The 15,057-nt window shown below is 46.9% G+C and overlaps 1 protein-coding gene across 2 annotated transcripts in view; it reads left to right on the top strand.

Moving 5' to 3' along the window:
• The window catches only part of HSF2BP (heat shock transcription factor 2 binding protein), an 85,034-nt gene that overhangs the window by 332 nt on the left and 69,645 nt on the right, over positions 1-15,057 (top strand). For both annotated transcript variants that reach the window (XM_068981051.1, XM_068981059.1), the window contains exons 2-3: positions 507-761; positions 1,521-1,671. In XM_068981051.1, coding sequence (XP_068837152.1) covers positions 726-761; positions 1,521-1,671 — 187 coding nt within the window. In that variant the 5' untranslated portion in view covers positions 507-725. The remainder of the gene's footprint in view (positions 1-506; positions 762-1,520; positions 1,672-15,057) is intronic.

Raw genomic sequence — 15,057 nt, 5'->3', positions numbered from 1 at the left:
CTCAGCGACCAGCGACCCCCAGTGCCCGGGTCCCGGCCGCGAGGATTGAGAGCGTGAGCTTGAGGTCCGCCCGCGGGCCTGGAGGGCACGCACGCTGGGCACTTGGCCGTGTCAGCTCGCGGCCGGCTTCAGACAGGCAAAGTCCTAGTGGTATAGTAACTGGTACCTTTGAACGCATGGGCACTGTGCGAACTCAGTGGATGTGTAGGGGCAGCTGAATGGACGGGGCGATGTGTCCCAGCTTACGGTAGCCGTTTCAGTTACGTACCAGCGGACTGGACTAAGTCTCCCTATCGAGGGCAGACCTCCCGAGCAGTCTGTTGTCAGAAAGCTTTGGCCTTTGCTCATGGAGCTGGGAGCTGAGTGCGGGAGCCAGGCGGCCGGCTGCTGGTTCCTTTGAACCTGTCACCCCTTGGTCTGACATCCCTTGCCGAACAGGAAGGGCCTTATTCGATTTATTTCACCGGACACTTACGCGAGGGTCTCACTGTCCTTGTACTTTGCAGTTAACAAAGTTTACGAGTCTGGTTAAGCCAGAAGAGCCAACGCGGGATCCCGCCGACCCATTCTGGGTCTTTCAGCCGAGAATGCTTCGAAAACTGCGTGGCCTGAGCCTCGCGGCTCTCCGTACCTGACTCTTGGTGTGGACGCGTTCCCGCGCTTTCTGGCGTGAGGGTCAGAGGGCGCGCCGCCACACAGGCGCAGGAGCGAAGGCCGCGGCAGTCATGAACGAGGCTGGCGGCGCTGAGGAGGCCTGTCGGGTTAGTGTGGGCATCCAGGTCTCGGCCTGTGAGCTCTAGCTGTCGCCCTCCACTCCCCCACACCGCTCCTGGGTGCCGTCCAGTGTGTTCGGGAGGGCCCTGGGCGTCGTCCGCAGACAGCATGCCTTGGGTAGGGGATGGGAGGCGGCAACCCCTGCCTTGGAAAATTCTCCCAAATTCTCGGGTGTGCGGGTCCAGGGGGCCGCGCAGGGGGCGGTGGGCGTGCTCCTGTGACCCCCCGGGACAGGCCGGGCCTGGCCGCCCGCGAGGCCCTGGCTGCGTTGGACTTGTCAGCCTCAGGGGTGCCTAGCTGTCGAGTTCAGATCCAGGTTGTGTCCCCAGTCCTGGGATTCCCGAGACTCACCTGGCTTCTCTGTTTCCCGGTTTCCCAGGGTTGTGGTCGGTAAGGAGCAGGGCGGCCCGCAAAGGGCCTGGCGCACCCAGTACGCATTCACTCCGATGCCTTTCTCGCCTGATAGCTTCCTGCTGGAGCGTTAAGAAAAAGTTGCCCGCGATTTCTTTGGCGTTCTGGAATAGGGCCTTGTTTGCACTTTAAAAAAACTAGCTTACAGTGTGAAGGCTGGGGCTTGAGCTATCTGGATGTAATATACATAGAAAACAGTACATTAGGTAAAGACGAGCTTTGAAACTGTTTTGAGCACACGAGGCCTTATAAAGAAAAGGAAGCAAGCTGAGTTGGGCTGCTGGTTTTAGTCATCTGAGGAGACCTGTGATCTTGAGATCTGCTTGTTTTTCTAGCACATGGGAACTAAAGAAGAATTTGTTAAAGTCAGAAAGAAGGACCTGGAACGACTGACAACTGAAGTGATGCAAATACGGGACTTCTTACCCAGAATACTAAATGGGGAAGTACTGGAAACCTTCCAGAAATTAAAGATTGTAGAAAAAAGTGAGTCATACTTCATCTTCAGCAGTCACTGATGGTGACAGCAGTGTGTTTCAGCAGGTTTTCCTTATGTAAATAACTGGGAAGTGATTGTAAATAAACTTTAAGATACTGTTACAGACTTTGTAATTACCTTTGGAAAAGTCAGATAAGACATAAGAAGGGGAGGGGCCCACAAATGAGTAACTTGGCTTTGTGTAGGTTCCTGTTGGAGGAAGGGTTGCCAACTTTCTGAGTATCTGTTCCCAGCTCTTTACCTTTTATCTTTGGCAGAAGTATTTTATACTTTTATTATTTAAGAGCTCTGTTCTAAAAATTAAGTCCTTTCTTGTATAAATACATACAATCTTATACAAGATCCTCTTATGCAAAGGATCCTTTTTTGTAAAAGGAGCTTGCCATTTAGTAACCTTACATGGATTCAGGTGTGTCTGTAGAGATATGGTCTCTCTCCTGTTTATTATCCTGCCTGTTTATTCTCCCTTAGGAGTCTTCAGATGCACCCTCCCTGGCCTGTGGTGTGCTCTGTGAGGCGGGCTCCTGCAGATTGGGTGCCTCCTCCTTGCTGGTTGCCAGTGAGGACTCATTGAGAGAAGGAAGCCATGGGCAGGAGGAGTTGGGGGTGTTTCCTCATGCTCCCTCCACAGCTGTGACCCGTGCCCAGGGGCCTCCTCCACATTTCCAGCTCTCACCAGGCTGTAGGAACACTGTCCCCTCTCCTCCTTTCAGCTGGAGGGCTGCTGCCAGTCCCAGGTGCCTTACCATCCTTGTTGGGTCTCTGGCCCCTGCTCATCCTTTTGTAACTAGTCCTTTCCATAAAGTCCACAGCAGGGCTTCTTTGTTTTCCCCTGGGACATTGCCAGGTATGCCCCCATCACTGGTTACCATAGCTCCAGGTCACTGTCGACCTCACCTGCGTTCAGCAGCCTCAGAAGAGCAGTCAGTCATCTTGTGTGCCTGTGTCTTTAGGGAAGGAGAGTGCTGATGAGCAGCTGAGGATGTTAGCCTGCTGGGTAGGTATACTTCTCACTGCAGATTAACACACTGGCATTCTGGAAAACCCATCAGGAACTTCTCATGAGCTGGTTAGCATTTGGAGATTAATCCTCTGTCAAAATCAAACTAGTGACTACAAAAGTGAGGTCCATAACTGCATTTGTGGTGACGTGATCACAGGCAGACTTTAGGAGGTCTTGCCTCACAGCCCTTGGCCTCCCCAGCTGTGTCATCACCCCCTTTCCCATCGGTCTTCTCAGTCTGCTCTGCGGGTTCGTCCTCCTCTGCAGCAGCTGTCCAGCTAGGGGAAGCGCTCAGGCTCTTCTGCCCTTATCGCGTGGCCTCTCCAAGGGCAGTCTGCACATTGGTAGCTTCAGTTGCTGTCTTGATGCCAGTGGCTCCTAGGCTTTCCTCTAGCCTCACCTCTTCTCCAGGGTCAGGGTCCTGTTTCTGACTCCTACTTGGCATTTCTTCTTACTTGTTTCACATTCACTTCAGATTCTAAGTGTTTGTCTTAGTGTGATCGGCCTGTAGCCCTAGGAAGGACCTGTGTTCTGACGAGGTCAGGTTACTGGCTGGTTGCAGTGAGGAGGACCACTCACTGCAGCAGAGGAACTGTGGGCATCCTGCCACCAGAGGAAGAGACAAGTGTTGCTCTAGGATTTGGGATGGGGCGGAGTGTAGATAGCATGTGGGCGAGGCTGTGTGCTCATGGGCTCCACATGGAGTAGGGCTGTGTGTGAAGGGGTCAGCATCGGGTCTCACCACAGTGGCACCAAGTCCTGTTTCCTTGGAAACTGCAAAATGTAGATAGAAGAACATGAGGTCTAGGAACCTTTTATTTGAAGCCCTGCAGCCAGCTGGCTGTTCAGGCCGGGCTCCCTGTCATAGCAACTGCCATCCCACAGGCAAGTGCGTGTGTTTCTTCCTCCTCACCAGTATAAGTCCAAACAGCAGAAGTTCTGGTAGTCCGGGGTTTTACGGGATAAAACAAACCAGCAGCCACTGAAGGAGGGGTCATCATGACAGTTTCCTCTCGCAGTGTGTCCTTGGTAGAAATATTGTTTCCTGTTAACTTGGCAGCCAGCTTTCTGTGTCTGTTCTCCAAGCCCAGCAGATTGCAGGACAGATTTTCACTTTCTCAGAGTGAGGCAGTGTTACTTTCTCACATCTGACGCATGCTATCCCTCCCCCACCCCCCGGACACTGGACTTTCCCAGCCTCCCCAGGGCACTGCCATCCAGAGACCTGGGATCTTCCTTGTTGCCCACCTCTCTTCTCACTCTTCACTCCCCTTCTACTCGCTCCCTGTCTCCCGGTGAGTCTTGTACCTTTCTCCTCATGGATGCATCAAGAATTCCTCAGCTGCCTCCACTGTCACTGCCACCACCCATGGCCAGGCCCCTGTCATTTTGCCTGAATCGCTGCTTCCCGATAGCAGTCACTCATTGCCACTCGCCAGTCCACTCTGAATACTGTAGCCTGATTGGTTTTTGACAATTCAGTTCTATTTTGTCATTCCCCTTCTTACATTAGTTATCGGTGGCTTCTCCTTGCTCTTCAGATAAAGACCAAAAAAACAAACCCCTACCCAAAATCTCTCCCACCTTAAACCTTAACACTGTACCACAGCTTGAAAGGCTTTGTGTTATTGGACTTAACCTCCTACCCAGACTCACTTCTTATCTAACTGCCTAACCGTTATCTGTCTTCCTGTTAGGTGCTCTCATAATATCCTGTACTTTTCCATCAGACAGTATGGTTTTAGCCCCCTCTTACACTGTAAGTTCGTTTATTCTCTGATTCTGGCTGATTCCTTGAGGAATCACATGAGTTGGAGCTCTGAGAACAGGTCCCTCAGAGCCTGTCCAAGGATCGCAGGGCAGCAGCAGGAGCTGTGTAGCATGCGCTTATCCCCCGTCTCCCTGGCCTGTGGTCCAGGGTGTGCCTCCCATCTTAACCAGTGACAAGGGCAATGTGAAGATAGGAATGGGTGCCGGCAGGGAAGAAGGAGGGGGAAGCCACACACCTGACTTCAGGGCAGGTTTCTTCAGAGAACAGACGTGGGTGTTGGATGCTTTGATGGGCTCAGGCTGCACAGGCCAGCCAGGGGACTTAGGAGGGTGTGATGGGTGTCAGGTCTGCCTTTCGCATAGGAGCTTAGTTTCCTGGGGGAAACTGGGCAGGTAGCTGGTAGAGGCTGGAATAATCCTGCAAGGGTATTGCCTGAGAATCTTTAGGGAACAGATGAGCATCGAGGGCAGAGGCAACATTAGAAGGAAAAGGGGAAGACTTTTTAGGCTAGGATGTGGCATGTATGAAAGTCACAAATGGGAGTGAGCAGGGTTGGATATGAGGTACGCTCCTTTTCCTGCTTGACAGGTGGAATAGAGGTTGGGGTAGTGCAGATGTCAGATATGTGAGCAGTTTATAGAAGACAAAATGATGGATTAAGTTTGAAAGGAGAGGCAGTTGGAAATGAGCACATGGAAATGACATCTAAATAGTGATCAAAAGGACATTTTCAGGGGAATGATTTTGTATCTGAGTGTAGGACATGTTGAGGACTTGGTTGGCAGATGGAGAATTAACGTAGACTGCTCGTCAAGGAAGGTCTCAACTTTACGTGAGGGTATGGACTCTGCCTTGTGACAGGATGTGAGGGGAAGTGGTTGGTCCGAGAGTAGCTGGGGGCCAAGTGCAGCGGGAGGAATCCGAGGACGGAGTCCTCTGCAAGCTGCTGCTCGTGAACGTCTACAACGAGGGTGGCAGCGCTCACCTCGCTGCAGGTGTCGAGGTTGAAAGTGGCATCCTCTTTGGCACGTGCTTGACCTAGGCGTGCCTAGGACGCCCTCCCTCAGGTGGAGGGGTCCTGGCCGTCCACATGATGACTGCGGGGCTTCACAGTCCTCACCGCGGGTGTGGCGGCTGGCTGCAGAGTCGCGCTGAGGGTGGGGCAGGGTCAGCCCTTCTGACTCCCGCGTTGCTCAAGGTCAGCTGTGCACAGTGGAAGTGAGCTTACCCCTTCTCTCCATCCCTCCTGGGCTTATTCTTCCAGCGCTGAAGGAGTTACTACCACATCAATGTGTGTCAACAGTTTGTTTTAAACTGGGATAGGCCTCCTTTTTTTTGTTTAAATAAAAGTTTGTGTAGTATATGGTTGTTCAACCTGTAAAATAAATGGAGGGTGTATTTTGTGCATAATTATTTGAAAAATTCAGTTTCATATCACTTATTTTTAAAATCGGTGGGTACAATGAAGGTTTTTGATGAAAACAAAAGTGTACTATTAGAGATTTTGGAAGACAGTTGTAGTACTCAATGTCCTATTTCTATTTTCATGCTGGTTTTTTTTTTTTTAATCGCACTGTGCAGCTTGTGGGATTGTGGTTCCTGGTGAGTGAAAGCTCAGAGTCCTTGCCACTGGACTGCCAGGAAATTCTCTCCAGTTTCACTTTTAATTTTGGTTGTTAAGTAGCAAGAAAAAGACAAATCCCAGAGGTGAGTTGCAAATGAGAAAGCTTTTAAACAACTCACTTTGCAACATCAGGATGGTTTTCAATTAAACTGATCTTGAAGCTTGGAATCAGATACTGTGTTTCTCAATTAAGTCACAAAGTCTAATTTCTTGTCTTTCCTAGTTGACCTGTTCATTTTAGAGAGAGATGATGGAAAGGCCACTCAGCCTGTTGAAACTTCCATTGTCTTATAGAAAACACTCTCCAAATGCGTTATATTGCACTTGAGATGCTAAACAGTACACTCTGAGGACAACTTGCCGCCTTAGTGGTGGTCTGTCAGAGTCATCCGAATCATTGAATTTTACATGTTGACCCCAGACATAAACTGCCGTCTCACTGCTGACAGTTTAAAATTTGCAACATTAGTTTTAACTTTACAGACTTCCTTGTTTAAATAAGTATGTTTAAATGTCAGCACTGTGAACCAACTTGATTTGTACATTGACTCTCAGCAGTGACAACAAAGGAGTGCAGCCATGATATACTGAAGAGTTATTTGACTATAGTTTTTTTAGCAGTGGAAAAAATTATTCTGTATCATTTAAAATCTGTACAGCAGCTCCTTGCCTCTGTGAGCACAGTACAGTAGCACTTGCTGTGATGGGGGTGATGGTGTATCATTTGTGCTGTCTGGGTTTGTGTTGCAAATACCCACCAGCCATCTGTGCCAAACTGACCCAGTGCCATTTATCGGAAAGACAGTTTTTCCCTCCTGTGCTAGTGTCTTTTGTCACGGTGGCTATTTATGTACGTACGGGTCTGAGTCTCAGTTCTTTATTAGTTTTACGGTTTATTTTAAAATTATTTTTAGATGTTAGTATTTCTTAGTTTTTTGTATTGATTTTCTACTTGGTGATGTTTTTACTCTAGCTCCCTAATAAAACTCTCTTGTTGCTTGTTTCTGGAGCATACTGATCACAGTTATTTCAGAGTTTGAGTCTGATAAATCTACTCTCTGGATCACCTGTTGATCTGCTTATATTGTCTATTTTTCCTCTTGGTAGTCCTGGTAATTTTTATTATTATTATTGATTAATGGATTTTTTAAAAATGGAGTGTGTCGAGGCTCTGGAAAGTGATATTTTTCTCCAGTAAGGATTTTCCCCCCTGGCTTCTCTCAGGATGGAGTCCGAGTAGATCACTGTAACCGTCGGGTTGAGCTGGTTCACTGCTGGTTTCGGTCTTGGTTTGAGCTGGCCTGTTTCTAGTTCTTTCTCCCTCTTAGGGTTTTGGTTCTTCTAGGGGATCTATCTGAGAGCTTGAGTCGTTTCTCAGAGTCCTTCCGTCCAGGAGGCCCTGATCTTCAGTTCTGATCTCTCCAGTGCCATGAGACTGCTGATAGCTCTATGTGGCCTCCTGGGCTCTCTCCAACCCCTCCCCGCCCCAGCCCCTCACCCTCTCCAACACCACCACCACCCCCACCCCCCCCCCCCCCCCCCCAGCCTTCCTCTGTAGCCGCTCTACCCCTTACATGCTACTGAGTGCCTGTGCGGTCTCAGCTGTCTCACAGCTCTGTGCTCAATTGCCTCTGCCTGGCGAGAAGCTCTTCCTGGCCTTGCTGCTTCTGCCTGTGCTGCTTCTGAGTGTGCAGGTGCCTGGGGAAGAGCGGCTGGAAAGCTGGGCTTGCTCCTTCAGTGCACTCCCTCTCCTCTGGAGGGTCCTGGCTCTCAAGGCCTGTGTGGTGTGATGACTCAGATACTTTGAAACAGCTTTTTGTGGTTTGTTCAGATTCGACTTCCTTCTTGTTCTTGGAGGAAGATTGATCTGTTCAGTCACTATGCTAGCTGGAAATGGAAGTTCTTCCATGTATGTTGTTATGATTTTTTAATTGTTACAAATATATTGGGATGTCATACAGAAAATACAGGCTATGGAGACATTCTAAAGATACATGACAATTAAATGCAATACCTGAAGCTAGACTCGATGCTATACCTTGAAGGAAAAAAATGCTATAAAGGGCAGTCTTAGGTCAAATGACAAAATTCTAATGTTCATGGTAGATTAGATAAAGGTATTAATTTGTCTGAAGTTGACAACTGTTTATATTGGGTATCTTAGACAGTATCCCTATTGGAAAATATTCCCCAAGTATTCAGAAGTTAAGAACCATGCTAATGTAACTTACCCTAAACTGGCTGAAAAATATAGTGTGTATGTGCTTGTGTATGGTCCAAATGATGAGTGAATGTGGTGAAATGTTAACTGTAGGTAAGTCTGTGTAATGGGTACATGGATATTCCTTGTATTATTTTAATCCATGCAACATTTTGTAAGTTTGAAATTATTTCCAAATAAAACATTGTAAAAACATATAAAAAGGAAATACTAATTAAATGTTTACAGAACCATAAGCATTCCTGAGGTGCTTGGGTTCTTAGCAGTGGGGTTTGGAAAGCACTGCACTCCATGATTTCTAAAGCATTTATGGGGTTGTTTTGAGATTAATTTCCCAGGAGTTTGATATGAATGAGAGGGGGGACCTGTGTTTCTGCTCAGAGTAGAATTATTCTAGCCCAAAAAAGTATAAACTGCAGAGAGAATCGTTAGAGCATAGGATAATCATTAAAGAGTGAGTGCCGAGAAGAGATGTCTTGTTAGAGGTGTGATGACTTGTCACTGCTTTCTGTCTGGCTGTGCTGGGTCTTCACTGTGGCACGTGGGCTTCTCCAGGTGCAGTGTGCCAGCTTCTCTCGTTGTGTCCTGGGGGCTCCAGTGCAAGGCTCAGAAGCTGCCCCACAGCATGTGGGGTCCTCGTTCCCTGACCTGAGATCAAACCCAAGTCTGTTGCATTGGAAGGCAGACTCTTAACCACTAGATCAGTAGGGGAATCACCCCAAAAGAGATTTAATTTGATCAGAAGTGTATTATTAGCTTCCCTGATGGCTCAGCTGGTAAAGAACTTGCCTGCAATGTGGGAGTCCTGGGTTCAGTCCCTGGGTTGGGAAGATCCTCTGGAGAAGGCGACGGTAACCCACTCCAGTATTCTTGGCTGGAGAATCCCATAGACAGAGGCACCTGGTGACCTACAGTCCATGGGGTTGTAAAGAGTTGGACATGACCGATTGACCAACACTTTCCTTTATTGTGGTCCAGATGAAGTATTAGCAGAAGGTATCAAGTCCAAGTCCTTGCGGGAAACAGAAGACGTAAACAGAGTATTGTGAGGACAGACCAAGGCAGCCAGGTTTGGGGAACCAGCAGTTGGGAAGCAAAGGCCCAAGACCTGGAGGAGTGGGGCGCTATGGCTTCCCAGAGAGCAGGCAGGTTGGCAGGACGCTGGGTGCTCAGCACAGCCAAAGCCTCAGCTGCTTGAACCTGGCAGGGGCCATGTGGTGGGGAAGCAGATGTCCCAACCTGCCTCCTGTTCTCATTGCCTGGGGGAGGCCCACTTTCCAAATTCAACAGGAATCCATTAGCAAGGGAGGCTGGTTGCTATGGACGTTGACTTCAAGCCTCTTACCTGTTGGGCCAGAGCAGGTTGGAGAGATCTGAAGGGCATATGGGGACTGTCCAGAATACATGGGATGGAAAAGAAGAAAATTGACTGTTAGGGGCTTATGGGCTGAGGAGCAGATAGCTAGCCAAGGTGGAAGTGGTAGAGACATGTAGTTGTTCAGTTGCACAGTTATGTCTGACTCTGCAACCCCAGGGACGGCAGCATGCTAGGCTCCCTTGTCCTCCACTATCTCCCAGAGCTTGCTCACATTCTTGCCCATTGAGTTGGTGATGCCATCCAACCATCTCATCCTCTGTTGCCCCCTTTCTCCTCCTGCCCTTACTCTTTCCCAGCATCAGGGTCTTCTCCAGTTTCGTATCAGGTGGCCTCTGCATCAGTCCTTCCAATGAATATTCAGGGTTGATTTCCTTTAGGGTTGGCTGGTTTGATATGCTTGCTGTCCAAGGGACTCTCAAGAGTCTTTTCTAGCACCACAATTTGAAAGCATTCATTCTTCAGCAATCAGCTTTACTTATGGTCCAATTGTCACATCTGTATATGACTACTGGAGAAACCATCAGTTCAGTTCAGTCGCTCAGTCATGTCCGATTCTTTGCAACCCCATGAATCGCAGCACACCAGGCCTCCCTGTCCATCCCAACTCCCGGAGTTCACTCAAACTCATGTCTGTTGAGTTGGTGATGCCATCCAGCCATCTCATCCTCTGTCGTCCCCTTCCCCTCCTGCCCCCAGTCCCTCCCAGCATCAGGGTCTTTTCCAGTGAGTCAGTTCTTCGCCTGAGGTGGCCAAAGTATTAGAGTTTCAGCTTCAGCATCAGTCCTTCTAATGAACACCCAGGACTGATCTCCTTTAGGATGGAGTGGTTGGATCTCCTTGCAGTCCAACGGACTCTCAAGAGTCTTCTCCAACACCACAATTCAAAAGCATCAATTCTTCGGTGCTCAGCTTTCTTCACAGTCCAACTCTCACATCCATACATGACCACTGGAAATACCATAGCTTTGACTAGACGGACCTTTGTTGGCAAAGGAATGTCTCTGCTTTTGAATATGCTATCTAGGTTGGTCATAACTTTCCTTCCAAGGAGTAAGTGTCTTTTAATTTCATGGCTGCAGTCACCATCTGCAGTGATTTTGGAGCCCCCCCAAAATAAAGTCTGCCACTGTTTCCACTGTTTCCCCATCTATTTCCCATGAAGTGATGGGACCAGATGCCATGATCTTCGTTTTCTGAATGTTGAGCTTTAAGCCAACTTTTTCACTCTCTCACTTTCATCAAGAGGCTTTTTAGTTCCTCTTCACTTTCTGCCATAAGAGTGGTGTCACCTGCATATCTGAGGTTATTGATATTTCTCCTGGCATTCTTGATTCCAGGTTGTGCTTCTTCCAGCCCAGCGTTTCTCATGATGTACTCTGCATAGAAGTTAAATAAGCAGGGTGACAATATACTCCTTTTCCTATTTGGAACCAGTCTGTTGTTCCATGTCCAGTTCTAACTGGACAGTCCTGTGGCCACTGCTGAGTTTTCCAAATTTGTTGGCATATTGAGTGCAGCACTTTCAGTATTTGAAATAGCTCAACTGGAATTCCATCACCTCCACTAGCTTTGTTCATAGTGATGCTTCCTAAGGCCCACTTGACTTCACATTCCAGGATGTCTGGCTCTAGGTGAGTGATCACACCATCATGATTATCTGGGTCATGAAGCTCTTATTAGTACAGCTCTTCTGTGTATTCTTGCCACCTCTTAATATTTTCTGCTTCTGTTAGGTCCAGACCATTTCTGTCCTTTATTGAGCCCATCTTTGCATGAAATGTTCCCTTGGTATCTGTAATTTTCTTGAAGAGATTCTAGTCTTTCCCATTCTGTTGTTTTCCTCTATTTCTTTGCATTGATTGCTGAGGAAGGCTTCCTTATCTCTCTTTGGTATTCTTTGGAACTCTGCATTCAGATGCTTATATCTTTCCTTTTCTCCTTTGCTTTTCACTTCTCTTCTTTTCACAGCGATTTGTAAGGCCTCCTCAGACACCCATTTTGGTTTTCTGCATTTCTTTTCCATGGGGATGGTCTTGATCCCTGTCTCCTGTACAATGTCACGAACCTCATTCCATAGTTCATCAGGCACTCTGTCTATCAGATCTAGTCCCTTAAATCTATTTCTCACGTCCACTGTATAATCATAAGGATTTGATTTAGGTCATACCTGAATGGTCTAGTGGTTTTCTCCACTTTCTTCAATTTAAGTCTGAATTTGGTAATAAGGAGTTCATGATCTGAGCCACAGTCAGCTCCTGGTCTTGTTTTTGCTGACTGTATAGAGCTTCTCCATCTTTGGCTGCAAAGAATATAGTCAATCTGATTTCGGTATTGACCATCTGGTGATGTCCATGTGTAGAGTCTTCTCTTGTGTTTTTGGAAGGAGTGTTTGTTATGACCAGTGCGTTCTCTTGGGAAAACTCTATTAGTCTTCGCCCTGCTTCATTCTGTATTCCAAGGCCAAATTTGCCTGTTACTCCAGGTGTTTCTTGACTTCCTACTTTCGCATTCCAGTCCCCTGTAATGAAAAGAACATCTTTTTTGGGTGTTAGTTCTAAAAGGTCTTGTAGGTCTTCATGGAACCATTCAACTTCAGCTTCTTCAGCGTTACTGGTTGGGGCATAGGCTCGGATCACCATGATATTGAATGGTTTGCCTTTGTAAATGAACAGAGATCATTCTGTCATTTTTGAGATTGCATCCAAGTCCTGCATTTTGGACTGTTTTGTTGACCATGATGGCTACTCCATTTCTTCTAAGGGATTCCTGCCCGCAGTAGTAGATATAATGGTCATCTGAGTCAAATTCACCCATTCCAGTCCTTTTTAGTTCACTGATTCCTAGAATGTCGACATTCATTCTTGCCATCTCTTGTTGACCACTTCCAATTTGCCTTGATTCATGGACCTAACATTCCAGGTTCCTATGCAATATTGCTCTTTATAGCATCGGACTTTGCTTCTATCAGCAGTCACATCCACAACTGGGTATTGTTTTTGCTTTGGCTCCATCCCTTCATTCTTTCTGGGGTTATTTCTCCACTGATGTCCAGTAGCATATTGGGCACCTACAGACCCGGGGAGTTGCCCTTTCAGTATCCTATCATTTTGCCTTTTCATACTGTTCATGGGGTTCTCAAGGCAAGAATACTGAAGTGGTTTGCCTTTCCCTTCTCCAGTGGACCACATTCTGTCAGTCCTCTCCACCATGACCCGCCTGTCTTGGGTGGCCCCACACGGCATGGCTTAGTTTCAGTGAGTTAGACGAGGCTGTGGTCCGTGTGATCAGATTGGCTAGTTTTCTGTGATTATGGTTTCAGTGTGTGTGCCCTCTGATGCCCTCTTGCAACACCTACCGTCTTACTTGTAGCTTTGACTACACAGACCTTTGCTGGCAAAATGATATCTCTGCTTTTTAATATGCTGTCTAGGTTTGTCATAGCTTTTCTTCCAAGGAGCAAGCATCTTTTAATTTCATGGCTGCTGTTACTGTCTGCAGTGATTTTGGAGCCCAAGAAAATAAAATCTGTCACTGTTTCCACTTTTCCCCCATCTACTTCCCATGAAGTGATGGATGCCATGGTCTTAGTTTTTTGAATGTTGTTCAGGAGTTTTAAGCTGGCTTTTTTTCACTCTCCTCTTTCACCTTCATCAAGAGGCTCTTTAGTTCCTCTTTGCTTTCAGACCACTCCTGACTACCCAGTTGTTAACATACTTTATGCTAATAAATGAAAAGCAAAAGTCCCTAACTCTTTGCTTAGGGAAACACTTTATCAGAATTCATTTGAATTCAACCAGATTGATCTTAGTTTTTTTGTGATAGAATTAAGTTGATATTCAATCAGGTAGGTATTCATTGTATGCTGGGTATTTGTTAAGCTCCGCTAGGTGACCTGGAAATATACACAGGATAAAGTCAGATCCTGTTCCTTGGTAATTCACAGGTAGACTGAGGATCTCCTGTGTGGAGATGTGAAAAGATAGAGCCAAGTACAGTGGCGGCACCAGCCCAGGAGAGAGTCGTATTAGTCACATGTTGTTCTTAGGAAACAGTGCTCCAGTGGCCTTTACTTTAGAAAAAGCAGCAGATTTTTGGCCGTGCAAGAAGAAAAAAAAATGCTACTTCCATATTCTTGTTCCAGTTCTCCTCCCCTACTCCTTTTGGTTTGTTTAAAAAATTGGACAGCTAATTAAAGTGTTGTTTGGCTAGAAATGCATTTAAACTCTTTAACTGAGGGTTTTTTTTTCTTTTTAATGAATCCTAGAATATTCTCATTTTTTCACTTTTCAACTTAAATATTTTGACAGGCTGATCAGGTTAAAATGAGGTCTTTAGAATAAGTCCTAGCCCAGTGTGACTGGTATCCTTATTAAAAGAGGAAAGCTGGACACCGAGGCCAGCATACACGGAGGGGAGGTGATGTGAAGAGACGAGGAGGCCAGGCACAGGGGAGGCAGGCGGGATTCTGCTGCCACAACCCAGGGAGGCCTGGGCCACCAGCAGATGGGAGAGGCGGGGAAGGATCCCTTCTCCACAGGTTTCAGAGCAAGTGTGTCCCTGCTAACACCTCAGTTCTGAGCTGCAGCCTCCAGAACAACGTGAGGGTGAATTTCTGGTCTAAGCCATCCAGTCTGTGGGCTTTGTTAGGGTAGGTCTAGGGAACTAATACATCATCCAGATCTTGGCTCATGGTGAGGATGGACTCTTACTATGAGATGAGTTGGTGTCTGACTCTTTGGAACCCCGTGGACTGTAGCCTCTCTGTATCTTTCCTGTGAATAAGTTGACAGTCATTCTCATGTTATTAAAGCTATCAAAGAATAATTCTGAGTTTCCAAAGATAAATAGATGTTGAAATGGCCTGTGAGTTAGATTGTTTCTATATGTCAGTTGTCTTGGCCATCCTTTTACTCAGTTAAAAGTTAACAGATTTTTCTTCCTTCATTTTGAATGTTAAAGCTTAGCCATTGAGATCCCATCTAAGTTGGGTGGCAGCCTCTTTTTGTTCTAATACTGAGACTGGGTAAGATGATGTCTTGACCATAATGTCCCATTGTTTAGTCTCTAAGTCGTGTCCAACTCTTTGCAACCCCGTGGACTGTAGCCCGCCAGGCTCCTGTGTCCGTGGGGTTTCCCAGGCAAGAATACTGGAGGGGGTTGCCATTTCCTTCTCCAGTGGATCTTCCCAACCCAGGGTTTGAACCCTCGTCTCCTGCGTTGGCAGGCAAATTCTTTACCACTGAGCCACCAGGGAAGACCATATAATGCACTGTATGTATTAGTGTATTATTTCTGTCTTTGATTTTTAAAAAAAAAACTATAGAAGGATGAGACATAAAATAGCCAAGCCTTTTCTCTCTTCAAGGATTAGCAGAA

This window comes from Capricornis sumatraensis, chromosome 1 (genome assembly GCF_032405125.1).
Source record: "Capricornis sumatraensis isolate serow.1 chromosome 1, serow.2, whole genome shotgun sequence".
Lineage (NCBI taxonomy): Eukaryota > Metazoa > Chordata > Mammalia > Artiodactyla > Bovidae > Capricornis > Capricornis sumatraensis.
This window is presented reverse-complemented; position numbering and strand designations above follow the sequence as displayed.